Source organism: Cinclus cinclus, chromosome 36, assembly GCF_963662255.1.
Source record: "Cinclus cinclus chromosome 36, bCinCin1.1, whole genome shotgun sequence".
NCBI classification, from domain to species: Eukaryota; Metazoa; Chordata; class Aves; order Passeriformes; family Cinclidae; genus Cinclus; species Cinclus cinclus.
This window is the reverse complement of record NC_085081.1, coordinates 409306-426130: the sequence shown is the minus strand read 5'-3', so window position 1 is coordinate 426130 and position 16825 is coordinate 409306. Positions and strand designations below refer to the sequence as shown.

At 51.2% G+C, this 16825-nt stretch overlaps 1 protein-coding gene across 2 annotated transcripts; it reads right to left on the bottom strand.

The window, feature by feature from the left end:
- Positions 1 to 2612: 2612 nt before the first annotated feature.
- PSENEN (presenilin enhancer, gamma-secretase subunit) lies at positions 2613 to 16462 on the bottom strand. Of its 2 annotated transcripts, XM_062512375.1 has the most exons (5): positions 16428 to 16462; positions 15953 to 16013; positions 8320 to 8424; positions 3370 to 3541; positions 2613 to 2830 (listed from the first exon to the last, which is right to left on the bottom strand). In XM_062512375.1, exons 2-4 carry the CDS (start codon positions 16011 to 16013, stop codon positions 3402 to 3404), a joined length of 306 nt encoding a protein of 101 aa, XP_062368359.1. In that variant the 5' UTR covers positions 16428 to 16462; the 3' UTR covers positions 2613 to 2830; positions 3370 to 3401. The 2 variants fall into 2 exon arrangements, with proteins under 2 accessions (XP_062368359.1, XP_062368358.1); XM_062512374.1 differs by lacking the exon at positions 16428 to 16462 and having other exon boundaries at positions 15953 to 16351.
- Positions 16463 to 16825: the final 363 nt, after the last annotated feature.

The window sequence follows — 16825 nt, the reverse complement described above, 5'->3', positions numbered from 1 at the left end:
CATGGCTGGAGGGCTGTGAGGGGAGGCGAAAAAGCGCGCGAAAAGCGCCGCAGAGCAGCACGGGAGTTGTAGTACGGGAGGTGCGGGGCCTCTAATGATTCGCTATGGGGCGCGGGGCATGACGGGAGTTGTAGTACCGGAAGTTGCTCCAACGGGAACGTTGAGGCGCCTGAGGCGGGGCACCGGGGTTTCCCAAGGGTAGCCTGTCGGTCACAGGAGCCGTTTAAGAGAGCCCCAAAAGGCACTCGGGGGTGATTTGGGGAGCTGGGGCCCTGGCACTACCGGCCACTGGGGGGCGCAGGGAACGATGGGATTTGTAGGCTTGCGCCAGCGCGAGAGCCGCAGTCCCGGAAGTGGCCTTAACGAGGTTCTGTGGGGCAGGGGGAGAGATTCTGGGGGACGCCAGGGCGTCCTTGAGGGGACCTGGAGGGTCTCGACTTCGTACAGGCGAGGAACCTCGGGATCCTGGGGGACAGGTGGGGGTCTGGGGGATATCTGGGGGCGCGTGGGGCGAGGTGGAAGGGGAGCATGACGGGTGTCGTAGGCCAGGCTTCAATGGCGCTCTACGGAGCCGCGAGGCATGACGGGTATTATAGTCCAGCCATCTATAGATCTCTATGGGGCCGCGGGGCGTGACGGGAGTTGTAGTCAAAAGGCCAAAATAGAGCGGCCCCAAGGTAACACCCTGAGGCAGCTGATTGGTTGTTTGATGTGATTGACAAGCGCGGAGACCAATGGGAGGCAGCGCTGGCGAAAGGCGGGAAGCGGCGGTGCCTGAGGGCGGCGATGGGGGGGGCGCAGATTTTGGGGGGAATTTTGGGGAATTTTGAGGGATTTTGGGATCCTCCCCATGACCCCTTCATCCCTCAGAGAGGCGTCCGGAGCCATGATGGCCGCGAAGAGGAAGGTGGAGAAAACAGGTGAGATCGGCCGCGAGCCCCCCAAATATCCCCAAAATAGCCCCAAAATTCTTCTCAATCCCATCTGGAATCTCTCAAATCCTCCCAAATTCCAAAAGATTCCCAGAATTTATCACAAATCGTCCTGAAATCCCCGCCAGGACAGAATTCACCCCCCAAATTTACAAAATATTCCCCAGATTTCCCTGAAATTCCCCCTTGGACGCTCCAGTGTCCCCGAAAATCCCAAAAATCTCAAATTTCCTCCTAAATTCTCCCAAAATTCCTTCAAGCCCTTCCTTGGATGCCCCCAAATCCTCCTGGGAGCCCAAAATTCCCAAATTTTCCCAGAGTTGGACACCCCAAATTCCCCAAAATGCACCAAAATTCCCAAAAATCCTCCCTAAATCCCCTCCAGGACCCCCCAAATATTCCCAAAATCCCGAATTTCCCAGAACTGGATGTCCAAAATTCCCTCCAAAATCCCCCCAAAATCCTCCCAAAAATTCCACTCAAAATTCCCCCAAATCCCTTCCAGAACCCTCAAACATTCCCAAAAATTCCCCAAAATTTGGGAATTCCCAGAGCTAGATGCCCAAAATCCTCAAAAAAATTCCCCAAAATCCCCTCCAAAACTCCTCCAGATCCCTTCCAGAACCCTCAAACATTCCCAAAAAATTCCCCAAAATTCCCCAAAATTCCCAGAGCTGGAGCCGGCTGCAGTTCGGTGCCATCCTGGAGCAGCTCCTCCTGCAAGGGCCCAGGTGGGGAAGGAGAGTTCCCAAAATTCCTGGAAATCTGGGAAAATGAGGATTTTTGGGGGAGGATTTGGGGTAATTTTTGGGATTTAAATGAGAATTTTTGGGGGATTTTTTTGGGGATTATTTGGGATTAAAATGAGAATTTTTGGGGGCTTTAAAACAGATTTTTGGGGGACTTTTGGGGAATTTTAGGAGGGAATTTGGGGGATTTTGTGAATTTTGGGATTTGGGAATTTTTCGAGGAATTTTTGGGGGGATTTTTTTGGGATTAAAATGAGATTATTTTGAGGGTTTAAAGGGAATTTTTAGGGGATTTTGGGGAGATTTGGGGATTTTTGGAGCAATTTGGGGGGGATTTTTTTGTGATTAAAATGGGAATTTCTTGGGGCTTTACTTGGGATATTTTGGGGGAGGATTTGGGGAATTTTTGAGGAGATTTTTGGGATTTTGGAATAAATTTGGGATTTTTTGGGCTGATTTGGGGTAATTTGGGCTGATATTTGGGGTGCTTTAGGTCGATTTTTGTATTGGTTTTTGTACTGATTTTTGAGCTGAATTTTGGGTTATTTTGGATCCTCTCTCCCCCCTCCGCCTCCAGGCTCGTTGGGAAGGGTTACTGGGGATACTGGGAGGGGTTACTGGGAGGGAACTGCAGTTACTGGGAATACTGGGAGGGACCAGTTTATACTGGGAGGTGACTGGGGGATACTGGGATGAACTGGGGTGGTGCCGGTGGTTCACAGTGATCTGTACTGGTTCATACTGGTTTATGCTGGTCCATGCTGGTTTAGTCCAATAGGTGTGGGTGTGGTCAAGGCCTTCATTTGGATAAAGGGGGCGGGGTCTCTGTGATTTTGATGTCATAATGGTGTTGGGGGAGGGGTCAACGCAGTGAGGCCCCGCCCAGCCCTGGCCACACCCACCCCCAAAACACGCAATGCACATATTTGGGTACAGGTGTGGTCAATGCCTTTATTTGGAGAAAGGGGTGGGGTTTCCATTGAGGTGGTGATGTCATCATTTCTGTGGGGGTGGGGCCAGTGCAGTGAGGCCACGCCCAACACGACCCCACCCCAATGAAAACCGCTCCACGCCCATGTTTGGGTGTGGTCACTGCCTTTATTTGGAGAAAAGGGGTGTGGTTGCTTTGGGGCAGTGACATCATCCCTCCTGTAGGGTGTGGCAAAAGGGGAGGGGTCAATGTGGCAAAGCCACGCCCCCTTCAGAGTGGCCACACCTTTTTATCTTTTTCCCACAAATGGCTCCTCCCATTCCAGAGTCCCCACCCCTTCCTACTTTACCATTTGCTGGCTGTGACCACGCCCCTATTTCCAGAGAGTTCCCATGGGCTGCTCCAAGCCCTGCCCCAATTTCACCCTCAGCTCCCATTGGCCAATTGAGGCCCCACCCCCTCTCTGCTCTTTCCTATTGGCTGGGTGAAACCCTGCCCCCTCTGGCATCTCCCATTGGCTGCTTTAAACCCCACCCTCTCCCCACCTTCTCCCATTGGCTGTGTGAATCTTCACCACATATAAGGACATAGCCCCGCCCCCATTGGTCCATCCCTGCCCCGCCCTCACCTCTCTGCTTTCCCATTGGCTGCCGCTCAGGCTCAAGGCTCTCCTATAGGCTGGGTGAATCCTAATTCCATATAAGGACATGGCCCCACCCCCACTGCCCCCATTGGTCCATCCCAGATGCGCCCTCACCTCTGTGCTCTCCCATTGGCTGCCGCGCGGGCTCAGGGCTCTCCCATTGGCTGGGTGAAGCTGAGGGCGTCGCCCAGCGCTCCCCATTGGTTGCGGCGGGTTTGGAACAGCCCCACCCACACGCCCAGGCCCAGCCCCCAGAGCGCTGCACCCACGGCCGAGCGCACAACGTCTGGAACGGGAGGGGGAACACCAAAAATGGCAGAAACCACCTCAAAATCCCACCTGAAAATGGCTGAACTCAAACCCAAACCAGCCCAGAAACCACCTCAAAATCCCACCTGAAAATGGCTGAAATCAAACCCAAACCAGCCCAGAAATCACCTCAAAATCCCACCTGAAAATGGCTGAAATCAAACCCAAACCAGCCCAGAAACCACCTCAAAATCCCACCTGAAAATGGCTGAAATCAAACCCAAACCAGCCCAGAAACCACCTCAAAATCCCACCTGAAAATGGCTGAACTCAAACCCAAACCAGCCCAGAAACCACCTCAAAATCCCACCTGAAAATGGCTGAAATCAAACCCAAACCAGCCCAGAAACCACCTCAAAATCCCACCTGAAAATGGCTGAAATCAAACCCAAACCAGCCCAGAAACCACCTCAAAATCCCACCTGAAAATGGCTGAAATCAAACCCCAAACCAGCCCAGAAACCACCTCAAAATCCCACCTGAAAATGGCTGAAATCAAACCCCAAAATGGCTGAAATCACACCCAAAAATTGGAGAAATCAGCTCAATATCATACCCAAAACTGGCCAAAATCAGCCCAAAATCACACCCAAAATCACCCAAAATCACACCCAAAAGTGGCCAAAATCAGCCCAAAATCACACCCAAAAGTGGCCAAAATCAGCCCAAAGTCACACCCAAAACTGACCAAAATCACACCCAAAAATCACACCCAAAATCACACCCAAAAGTGGCCAAAATCAGCCCAAAGTCACACCCAAAACTGACCAAAATCAGCCCAAAAATCACACCTAAAATCACCCAAAATCACACCCAAAACTGACCAAAATCAGCCCAAAAATCACACCTAAAATCACCCAAAATCACACCCAAAACTGACCAAAATCAGCCCAAAATCACACCCAAAACTGGCCAAAATCAGCCCAAAAATCACACCTAAAATCACCCAAAATCACACCCAAAACTGACCAAAATCAGCCCAAAATCACACCCAAAACTGGCCAAAATCAGCCCAAAATCACACCCAAAACTGGCCAAAATCAGCCCAAAGTCACACCCAAAACTGGCCAAAATCAGCCCAAAAATCACACCCAAAACTGGCCAAAATCAGCCCAAAATCACACCTAAAATCAGCCCAAAATCACACCCAAAACTGACCAAAATCAGCCCAAAATCACACCCAAAACTGGCCAAAACAAGCCCAAAAATTAGCCCGAAAATCACCCAAAATCACACCCAAAACTGGCCAAAACAAGCCCAAAAATTAGCCCGAAAATCACCCAAAACCGACCAAAATCAGCCCTCAAATGACACCCAAAAATGGCTGAAATCACCCCAAAATCACACCCAAAAATGAGAAAAGTCAGCCCAAAATCACACCCCAGATCAACCCAAAAATCATCCAAAATTAGCCCAAAAATCAGCCCAAAACCAGCTCAAATCAGCCCGAAAATTCCCCAAATTTCCACTCAAACCTAGGCTAAGATTCCCCCCAACATTCCCCAAAAATCCCCCAAAACTTCCACTCAAATTCCAGTTAAAATCCTTCCCAAAATCCCCTAAAAATCTCCCAAACATTTCCCTAAAATCCGCTCAAAATTCCTCCCAGATTTCCATTCAAATACCCCAAAATCCCCCTAAACCACCCCAAAATTCCTCAAAAATCTCCCAAAAATCCTCCAAAATTTCCATTCAAATCCCAGTTAAAATCCCCCCAAAATCTCCCAAATTTCCCCAAAATCCCCAGAAAATCCCCCAAATCCCACCTCAAATTCCCCAAAAATTAACCATATCCCCCAAAATTCCTCACAAACCTCCAAAAATTCTCCCAAAATTTCCACTCAAATTCCCCAAAAATTCCCCAAAAATTTCCACTCAAATCCCTCAAAATCCTCCAAAAATTCCCCAAAATTTCCACTCCAATCTCCTCAAAATCCCCAAAAATTCCCCAAAATTTCCACTCCAATCTCCTCAAAATCCTCCAAAAATTCCCCAAAATTTCCACTCCAATCTCCTCAAAATCCCCAAAAATTCCCCAAAATTTCCACTCCAATCTCCTCAAAATCCCCAAAAATTCCCCAAAATTTCCACTCCAATCTCCTCAAAATCCCCAAAAATTCCCCAAAATTTCCACTCCAATCTCCTCAAAATCCCCCAAAAATTCCCCAAAATTTCTACTTAAATCCCCCAAGATCGCCCGAAATTTCCACTCCAATCTCTCAAAATCACACAAAAATTCCCACTCAAATCCCCCAAAAATCCCCCAAAATTCCCCCAAAATTTCCATTCAAATCCCCCAAAAACTGCCAAAAATTCCCCCAAAATTTCCACTCAAATCCCCCAAAATCCCCCAAAATTCCCCCAAAATTTCCACTCCAATCCCCCAAAATGCCCCAAAAATTCGACTCAAATTCCACAAAATTCCCCGAAATTTTCACTCAAATCCCTCAAAATCCCCCAAAATTTCCACACAAATCCCCCAAAAATTCCCCCAAAATTTCCCCTCCAGTCCCACAAAATCCCCCAAAAATTCCACTCAAATTCCCCAAAAATTCCCCAAAATTTCCACACAAATCCCTCAAAATTTCCCAAAATTTCCCCTCCAATCCCCCAAATCCCCCAAAAATCTCCCAAAATTTCCCCTCCAATCCCCAAATCCCCCAAAAATCTCCCAAATTTTCCCCTCCAATCCCCCAAATCCCCCAAAAATTTCCCAAATTTTCCCCTCCAATCCCCGAATCCCCCAAAAATCTCCCAAAATTTCCCCTCCAATCCCCGAATCCCCCAAAAATCTCCCAAAATTTCCCCTCCAATCCCCGAATCCCCCAAAAATCTCCCAAATTTTCCCCTCCAATCCCCAAATACCCCAAAAATCTCCCAAATTTTCCCCTCCAATCCCCCAAAAATCTCCCAAAATTTCCCCTCCAATCCCCGAATCCCCCAAAAATCTCCCAAAATTTCCCCTGCAATCCCCAAATCCCTCAAAAATTTCCAAAAATTTCCCCTCGAATCCCCAAATCCCCCAAAAATCTCCCAAAATTTCCCTTCCAATCCCCCAAATCCCCCCAAAATTTCCCCTCCAATCCCCCAAATCCCCCAAAAATCTCCCAAAATTTCCCCTCCAATCCCCCAAATCCCCCAAAAATTTCCCAAATTTTCCCCTCCAATCCCCGAATCCCCCAAAAATCTCCCAAAATTTCCCCTCCAATCCCCGAATCCCCCAAAAATCTCCCAAAATTTCCCCTCCAATCCCCGAATCCCCCAAAAATCTCCCAAATTTTCCCCTCCAATCCCCAAATACCCCAAAAATCTCCCAAATTTTCCCCTCCAATCCCCCAAAAATCTCCCAAAATTTCCCCTCCAATCCCCGAATCCCCCAAAAATCTCCCAAATTTTCCCTTCCAATCCCCAAATCCCCCAAAAATCTCCCAAAATTTCCCCTGCAATCCCCAAATCCCTCAAAAATTTCCAAAAATTTCCCCTCGAATCCCCAAATCCCCCAAAAATCTCCCAAAATTTCCCTTCCAATCCCCCAAATCCCCCCAAAATTTCCCCTCCAATCCCCCAAATCCCCCAAAAATCTCCCAAAATTTCCCCTCCAATCCCCAAATCCCCCAAAAATCTCCCAAATTTTCCCCTCCAATCCCCCAAATCCCCCAAAAATTTCCCAAATTTTCCCCTCCAATCCCCGAATCCCCCAAAAATCTCCCAAAATTTCCCCTCCAATCCCCGAATCCCCCAAAAATCTCCCAAAATTTCCCCTCCAATCCCCGAATCCCCCAAAAATCTCCCAAATTTTCCCCTCCAATCCCCGAATCCCCCAAAAATCTCCCAAAATTTCCCCTCCAATCCCCGAATCCCCCAAAAATCTCCCAAATTTTCCCTTCCAATCCCCAAATCCCCCAAAAATCTCCCAAATTTTCCCCTCCAATCCCCAAATACCCCAAAAATCTCCCAAATTTTCCCCTCCAATCCCCCAAATCCCCCCAAAATTTCCCCTCCAATCCCCGAATCCCCCAAAAATCTCCCAAAATTTCCCCTCCAATCCCCCAAATCCCCCAAAAATCTCCCAAAATTTCCCCTGCAATCCCCAAATCCCCCCAAAATTTCCCAAAACTTCCCCTCCAATCCCCAAATCCCCCAAAAATCTCCCAAAATTTCCCCTCCAATCCCCAAATCCCCCAAAAATCTCCCAAAATTTCCCCTCCAATCCCCCAAATCCCCCAAAAAATTCCCAAATTTTCCCCTCCAATCCCCCAAATCCCCCAAAAATTTCCCAAATTTTCCCCTCCAATCCCCCAAATCCCCCAAAAAATTCCCAAATTTTCCTCTCCAATCCCCGAATCCCCCAAAAATCTCCCAAAATTTCCCCTCCAATCCCCAAATCCCCCAAAAATTTCCCAAATTTCCCCTCCAATCCCCGAATCCCCCAAAAATCTCCCAAAATTTCCCCTCCAATCCCCGAATCCCCCAAAAATCTCCCAAATTTTCCCCTCCAATCCCCAAATACCCCAAAAATCTCCCAAAATTTCCCCTCCAATCCCCAAATCCCCCAAAAGTTTCCCAAATTTTCCCCTCCAATCCCCCAAATCCCCCCAAAATTTCCCCTCCAATCCCCGAATCCCCCAAAAATCTCCCAAAATTTCCCCTCCAATCCCCAAATCCCCCAAAAATTTCCCAAATTTTCCCCTCCAATCCCCCAAAAATCTCCCAAATTTCCCCCTCCACTCCCCAAATCCCCCAAATCCCTCTCACAGTGTTTGATGCGCGGCTGCTCCCCGAAGGGCGGGGCCAGGAAGGCCTCGCGGGAGAACCAGAGCACGTTCACCAACCACAGGAAGGGCAGCAGCAGGAACCCACCTGTGCAGGGAACGGCACAGGTAACGCACCTGGCACGGGGATAGCGCGCCCCCGCAGGTAACACACACACACCTGGACAGGTAACACACACACACCTGCACAGGTAACACACACACACCTGCACAGGTAACACACACACACACACACCTGCACAGGTAACACACACACACCTGGACAGGTAACACACACACCCGCGCAGGTAACACACACACACCTGCACAGGTAACACACACACACACACCTGCGCAGGTAACACACACACACACACCTGCACAGGTAACACACACACACCTGCACAGGTAACACACACACACACACCTGCACAGGTAACACACACACACCTGCACAGGTAACACACACACACACACCTGCACAGGTAACACACACACACCTGCACAGGTAACACACACACACACACCTGCGCAGGTAACACACACACACCTGCACAGGTAACACACACACCCGCGCAGGTAACACACACACCCGCACAGGTAACACACACACACCTGCACAGGTAACACACACACACACACCTGCACAGGTAACACACACACACACACACACACCTGCACAGGTAACACACACACACACACACACACCTGCACAGGTAACACACACACACCTGCAGAGGTAACACACACACACCTGCACAGGTAACACACACACACACACACCTGCACAGGTAACACACACACACCTGCACAGGTAACACACACACCCGCGCAGGTAACACACACACACCTGCACAGGTAACACACACACACACCTGCACAGGTAACACACACACACCTGCACAGGTAACACACACACACACACACCTGCACAGGTAACACACACACACCTGCACAGGTAACACACACACACCTGGACAGGTAACACACACACACCTGCACAGGTAACACACACACACACACCTGCACAGGTAACACACACACCCCTGCACAGGTAACACACACACACCTGCACAGGTAACACACACACACCTGCACAGGTAACACACACACCCCTGCACAGGTAACACACACACACACACCTGCACAGGTAACACACACACCCCTGCACAGGTAACACACACACACACACCTGCACAGGTAACACACACACACCTGCACAGGTAACACACACACCCCTGCACAGGTAACACACACACACCTGCACAGGTAACACACACACACACCTGCACAGGTAACACACACACACCTGGACAGGTAACACACACACACCTGCACAGATAACACACACACACACACACCTGCACAGGTAACACACACACACACACACCTGCACAGGTAACACACACACACCTGCACAGGTAACACACACACACACACACCTGCACAGGTAACACACACACACACACACCTGCACAGGTAACACACACACACCTGGACAGGTAACACACACACACACACACCTGGACAGGTAACACACACACACCTGCACAGGTAACACACACACACCTGGACAGGTAACACACACACACACACACACCTGGACAGGTAACACACACACACCTGCACAGGTAACACGCACACACACACCTGCACAGGTAACACACACACACCTGGACAGGTAACACACACACACACACCTGGACAGGTAACACACACACACCTGCACAGATAACACACACACACACACCTGCACAGGTAACACACACACACCTGCACAGGTAACACACACACACACACCTGGACAGGTAACACACACACACCTGCACAGGTAACACACACACACACACCTGCACAGGTAACACACACACACCTGCACAGGTAACACACACACACCTGCACAGGTAACACACACACACCTGGACAGGTAACACACACACACACCTGCACAGGTAACACACACACCCCTGCACAGGTAACACACACACACCTGCACAGGTAACACACACACACACCTGCACAGGTAACACACACACACCTGCACAGGTAACACACACACACACACACCTGCACAGGTAACACACACACCCCTGCACAGGTAACACACACACACACACACCTGGACAGGTAACACACACACACCTGCACAGGTAACACACACACACACACCTGCACAGGTAACACACACACACCTGGACAGGTAACACACACACCCCTGCACAGGTAACACACACACACACACACCTGGACAGGTAACACACACACACCTGCACAGGTAACACACACACACCTGCACAGGTAACACACACACACCTGGACAGGTAACACACACACACCTGCACAGGTAACACACACACACACACACCTGCACAGGTAACACACACACACACCTGCACAGGTAACACACACACACACACCTGCACAGGTAACACACACACACACACCCCTGCACAGGTAACACACACACACCTGCACAGGTAACACACACACACACACACCTGGACAGGTAACACACACACCCCTGCACAGGTAACACACACACACACACACCTGGACAGGTAACACACACACACCTGCACAGGTAACACACACACACACACCTGCACAGGTAACACACACACCCCTGCACAGGTAACACACACACACCTGCACAGGTAACACACACACACACCTGCACAGGTAACACACACACCCCTGCACAGGTAACACACACACACCTGCACAGGTAACACACACACACACCTGCACAGGTAACACACACACACCTGGACAGGTAACACACACACACCTGCACAGATAACACACACACACACACACACACACACACCTGCACAGGTAACACACACACACCTGCGCAGGTAACACACACACACCTGGACAGGTAACACACACACACACACACCTGGACAGGTAACACACACACCCCTGCACAGGTAACACACACACCCCTGCACAGGTAACACACACACACACACCTGCACAGGTAACACACACACACACCTGCACAGGTAACACACACACACCTGCACAGGTAACACACACACACACACACCTGCACAGGTAACACACACACACACACCTGCACAGGTAACACACACACACCTGCACAGGTAACACACACACACACACCTGCACAGGTAACACACACACACCTGGACAGGTAACACACACACACCTGGACAGGTAACACACACACACCTGCACAGGTAACACACACACACACACCTGCACAGGTAACACACACACACCTGCACAGGTAACACACACACACCTGGACAGGTAACACACACACACACCTGCACAGGTAACACACACACCCCTGCACAGGTAACACACACACACACCTGCACAGGTAACACACACACACCTGCACAGGTAACACACACACACACCTGCACAGGTAACACACACACACCTGCACAGGTAACACACACACACACACCTGCACAGGTAACACACACACACACACACCTGCACAGGTAACACACACACACCTGCACAGGTAACACACACACACCTGGACAGGTAACACACACACACACCTGCACAGGTAACACACACACCCCTGCACAGGTAACACACACACACACCTGCACAGGTAACACACACACACCTGCACAGGTAACACACACACACACACACCTGCACAGGTAACACACACACCCCTGCACAGGTAACACACACACACACACACCTGGACAGGTAACACACACACACCTGCACAGGTAACACACACACACACCTGCACAGGTAACACACACACACCTGCACAGATAACACACACACACACACCTGCACAGGTAACACACACACACCTGCACAGGTAACACACACACACACACCTGCACAGGTAACACACACACACCTGGACAGGTAACACACACACACACACCTGCACAGGTAACACACACACACCTGCACAGGTAACACACACACACACACCTGCACAGGTAACACACACACACCTGCACAGGTAACACACACACACCTGCACAGGTAACACACACACCCGCACAGGTAACACACACACACCTGCACAGGTAACACACACACACACCTGCACAGGTAACACACACACACACACACACACACACCTGCACAGGTAACACACACACACACACCTGCACAGGTAACACACACACACACACACCTGCACAGGTAACACACACACACCTGCACAGGTAACACACACACACACACACACCTGCACAGGTAACACACACACACCTGCACAGGTAACACACACACACCTGCACAGGTAACACACACACACACACACCTGCACAAGTAACACACACACACCTGCACAGGTAACACACACACACACACACCTGCACAGGTAACACACACACACACCTGCACAGGTAACACACACACACCTGCACAGGTAACACACACACACACACCTGCACAGGTAACACACACACCCCTGCACAGGTAACACACACACCCCTGCACAGGTAACACACACACACCTGCACAGGTAACACACACACCCCTGCACAGGTAACACACACACACACACCTGCACAGGTAACACACACACACACCTGCACAGGTAACACACACACACCTGCACAGGTAACACACACACACACACACCTGCACAGGTAACACACACACCCCTGCACAGGTAACACACACACACCTGCACAGGTAACACACACACACACCTGCACAGGTAACACACACACACCTGGACAGGTAACACACACACACCTGCACAGGTAACACACACACACACACACCTGCACAGGTAACACACACACCCGCGCAGGTAACACACACACACCTGCACAGGTAACACACACACACACACACCTGCACAGGTAACACACACACACACCTGCACAGGTAACACACACACACACACACCTGCACAGGTAACACACACACACCTGGACAGGTAACACACACACACCTGCACAGGTAACACACACACACACACACCTGCACAGGTAACACACACACCCCTGCACAGGTAACACACACACACCTGCACAGGTAACACACACACCCCTGCACAGGTAACACACACACACACACCTGCACAGGTAACACACACACACACCTGCACAGGTAACACACACACACCTGCACAGGTAACACACACACACACACACCTGCACAGGTAACACACACACCCCTGCACAGGTAACACACACACACACACCTGCACAGGTAACACACACACACCTGCACAGGTAACACACACACACCTGGACAGGTAACACACACACACCTGCACAGGTAACACACACACACCTGCACAGATAACACACACACACACACACACACACACACCTGCACAGGTAACACACACACACACACACCTGCACAGGTAACACACACACACCTGCACAGGTAACACACACACACCTGGACAGGTAACACACACACACACACACACCTGGACAGGTAACACACACACACACACCTGGACAGGTAACACACACACACCTGGACAGGTAACACACACACACCTGCACAGGTAACACACACACACACACCTGCACAGGTAACACACACACACCTGCACAGGTAACACACACACACCTGGACAGGTAACACACACACACACACACCTGGACAGGTAACACACACACACCCGCACAGGTAACACACACACACACACACCTGGACAGGTAACACACACACCCCTGCACAGGTAACACACACACACACACACCTGGACAGGTAACACACACACACCTGCACAGGTAACACACACACACACACCTGCACAGGTAACACACACACACCTGGACAGGTAACACACACACACCTGCACAGGTAACACACACACACACACACCTGCACAGGTAACACACACACACCTGCACAGGTAACACACACACACACACCTGCACAGGTAACACACACACACACACACCTGCACAGGTAACACACACACACCTGCGCAGGTAACACACACACACACCTGCACAGGTAACACACACACACCTGGACAGGTAACACACACACACACACCTGGACAGGTAACACACACACACCTGCACAGGTAACACACACACACCTGGACAGGTAACACACACACACACACACCTGGACAGGTAACACACACACACCTGCACAGGTAACACACACACACCTGGACAGGTAACACACACACACCTGGACAGGTAACACACACACACACACACCTGCACCGGTAACACACACACACCTGCGCAGGTAACACACACACACCCGGACAGGTAACACACACACACACACCTGCACAGGTAACACACACACACCTGGACAGGTAACACACACACACACACACCTGGACAGGTAACACACACACACCTGCACAGGTAACACACACACACACCTGCACAGGTAACACACACACACCTGCACAGGTAACACACACACACACACCTGCACAGGTAACACACACACACCTGCACAGGTAACACACACACACACACCTGCACAGGTAACACACACACACCTGCACAGGTAACACACACACACACACCTGCACAGGTAACACACACACACCTGCACAGGTAACACACACACACCTGCACAGGTAACACACACACACACCTGCACAGGTAACACACACACACCTGCACAGGTAACACACACACACACCTGCACAGGTAACACACACACACCTGCACAGGTAACACACACACACACACACCTGCACAGGTAACACACACACCCCTGCACAGGTAACACACACACACACACACCTGCACAGGTAACACACACACCCCTGCACAGGTAACACACACACACACACACCTGGACAGGTAACACACACACACCTGCACAGGTAACACACACACACCTGCACAGGTAACACACACACACACACCTGCACAGGTAACACACACACACCTGGACAGGTAACACACACACACACACCTGCACAGGTAACACACACACACCTGCACCGGTAACACACACACACCTGCGCAGGTAACACACACACACCCGGACAGGTAACACACACACACACACACCTGCACAGGTAACACAGAGTCACTCACCGGTCTCTCACCGGTCACTCACCGGTCACTCACTGGTCACTCACTGGTCTCTCATTGGTCACTCACCGGTCACTCACTGGTCTCTCACTGGTCACTCACCGGTCACTCACTGGTCTCTCACCGGTCTCTCACCGGTCACTCACCGGTCACTCACCGGTCACTCACTGGTCTCTCACCGGTCACTCACTGGTCTCTCACCGGTCACTCACTGGTCTCTCACCGGTCTCTCACCGGTCACTCACCGGTCACTCACCGGTCTCTCACTGGTCTCTCACTGGTCTCTCACTGGTCACTCACTGGTCACTCACTGGTCACTCACCGGTCACTCACCGGTCACTCACCGGTCACTCACCGGTCTCTCACCGGTCACTCACCGGTCACTCACCGGTCTCTCACCGGTCACTCACCGGTCTCTCACTGGTCACTCACTGGTCACTCACTGGTCACTCACCGGTCACTCACTGGTCACTCACCGGTCACTCACCGGTCACTCACTGGTCACTCACTGGTCACTCACCGGTCTCTCACTGGTCACTCACTGGTCACTCACCGGTCACTCACCGGTCACTCACTGGTCTCTCACTGGTCACTCACCGGTCACTCACCGGTCACTCACTGGTCACTCACCCAGGTAGTATTTCCGGCACAGCTCCAGCTTCTCCTCATTGGAGACGCGCTCCAGGTTCATCTGCACCAGTACAAACCAGTATGGATCAGTACAGACCAGTATGGACCACAGCAGGCCCCAGTCCATCCCAGTAACCCCCAGTGCCCGTCCATGTACTCTCCCAATGACACCAGTAAGAACCAGTGACCACTCATTTCAACCTAGTCCATCCCAGTATCCCTCTCAGTTCTCCCAGTACCGCCCCAAATCGCTCCCAGTTCATCCCAGCATCGCTCCCCGCTCATCCCAATACTCCCAGTACGCTTCCTCGACCCTCCCAGTAACCCCTATTTCCCTTCCAGTGCTCCCAGTTACTCTCTAGGTCTCTCCGGTCCATTCTAGTCCCATCCCAATTACCCCCAGTCCTTCCCAGTCCCATCCCAATTCCCCCCAGTTCATCCCAGTCCATCCCAATTCCCCCCAGCTGTTTCCCACTGTTGTTCCTGCGCTGCCGCCGCCGCTTGCACTTCCGGTCTGGAACGTCACTTCCGGTCGCTCAACGCGCCCTCCCATTGGAGAAGAACGGAGCGCGCGAGAGGCAAAAATATCGCGACAGTTTGGGGATGGGATGGACTGGGAGAGACTGGAATGGAACTGGGAGGAAACTGGGAAGGACTGGGACAAACTGGGTGAACTGGAGGGGGTCACTGGGAACACTGGAAGAGCTCATTGGGCGTTACTTGGACTGAACTGGCTCTACTGGGAGCACTGGGCCGACTCCGATCGCCACTTCCGCGTTCAAGGCCCCACCCCCCTCACCTCCATGGCCAATCAGCACCACCCGCCCGTCCCACACTGACCAATGAGCACCGCGCATTCACTCCCAACCAATC

Excerpts from the sequence above, each read along its gene's own strand:
- PSENEN (XM_062512374.1), bottom strand. The coding sequence starts at position 16,079 with ATGGACTGGGGCCTGCTGTGGTCCATACTGGTCTGTACTGATCCATAC. Across the intron at positions 8,425-15,952 it reads GTGCCGGAAATACTACCTGG|GTGGGTTCCTGCTGCTGCCC; the intron begins GTGAGTGACCAG and ends TTCCCTGCACAG. Across the intron at positions 3,542-8,319 it reads GCAGCCGCGCATCAAACACT|ACGTTGTGCGCTCGGCCGTG; the intron begins GTGAGAGGGATT and ends CTCCCGTTCCAG.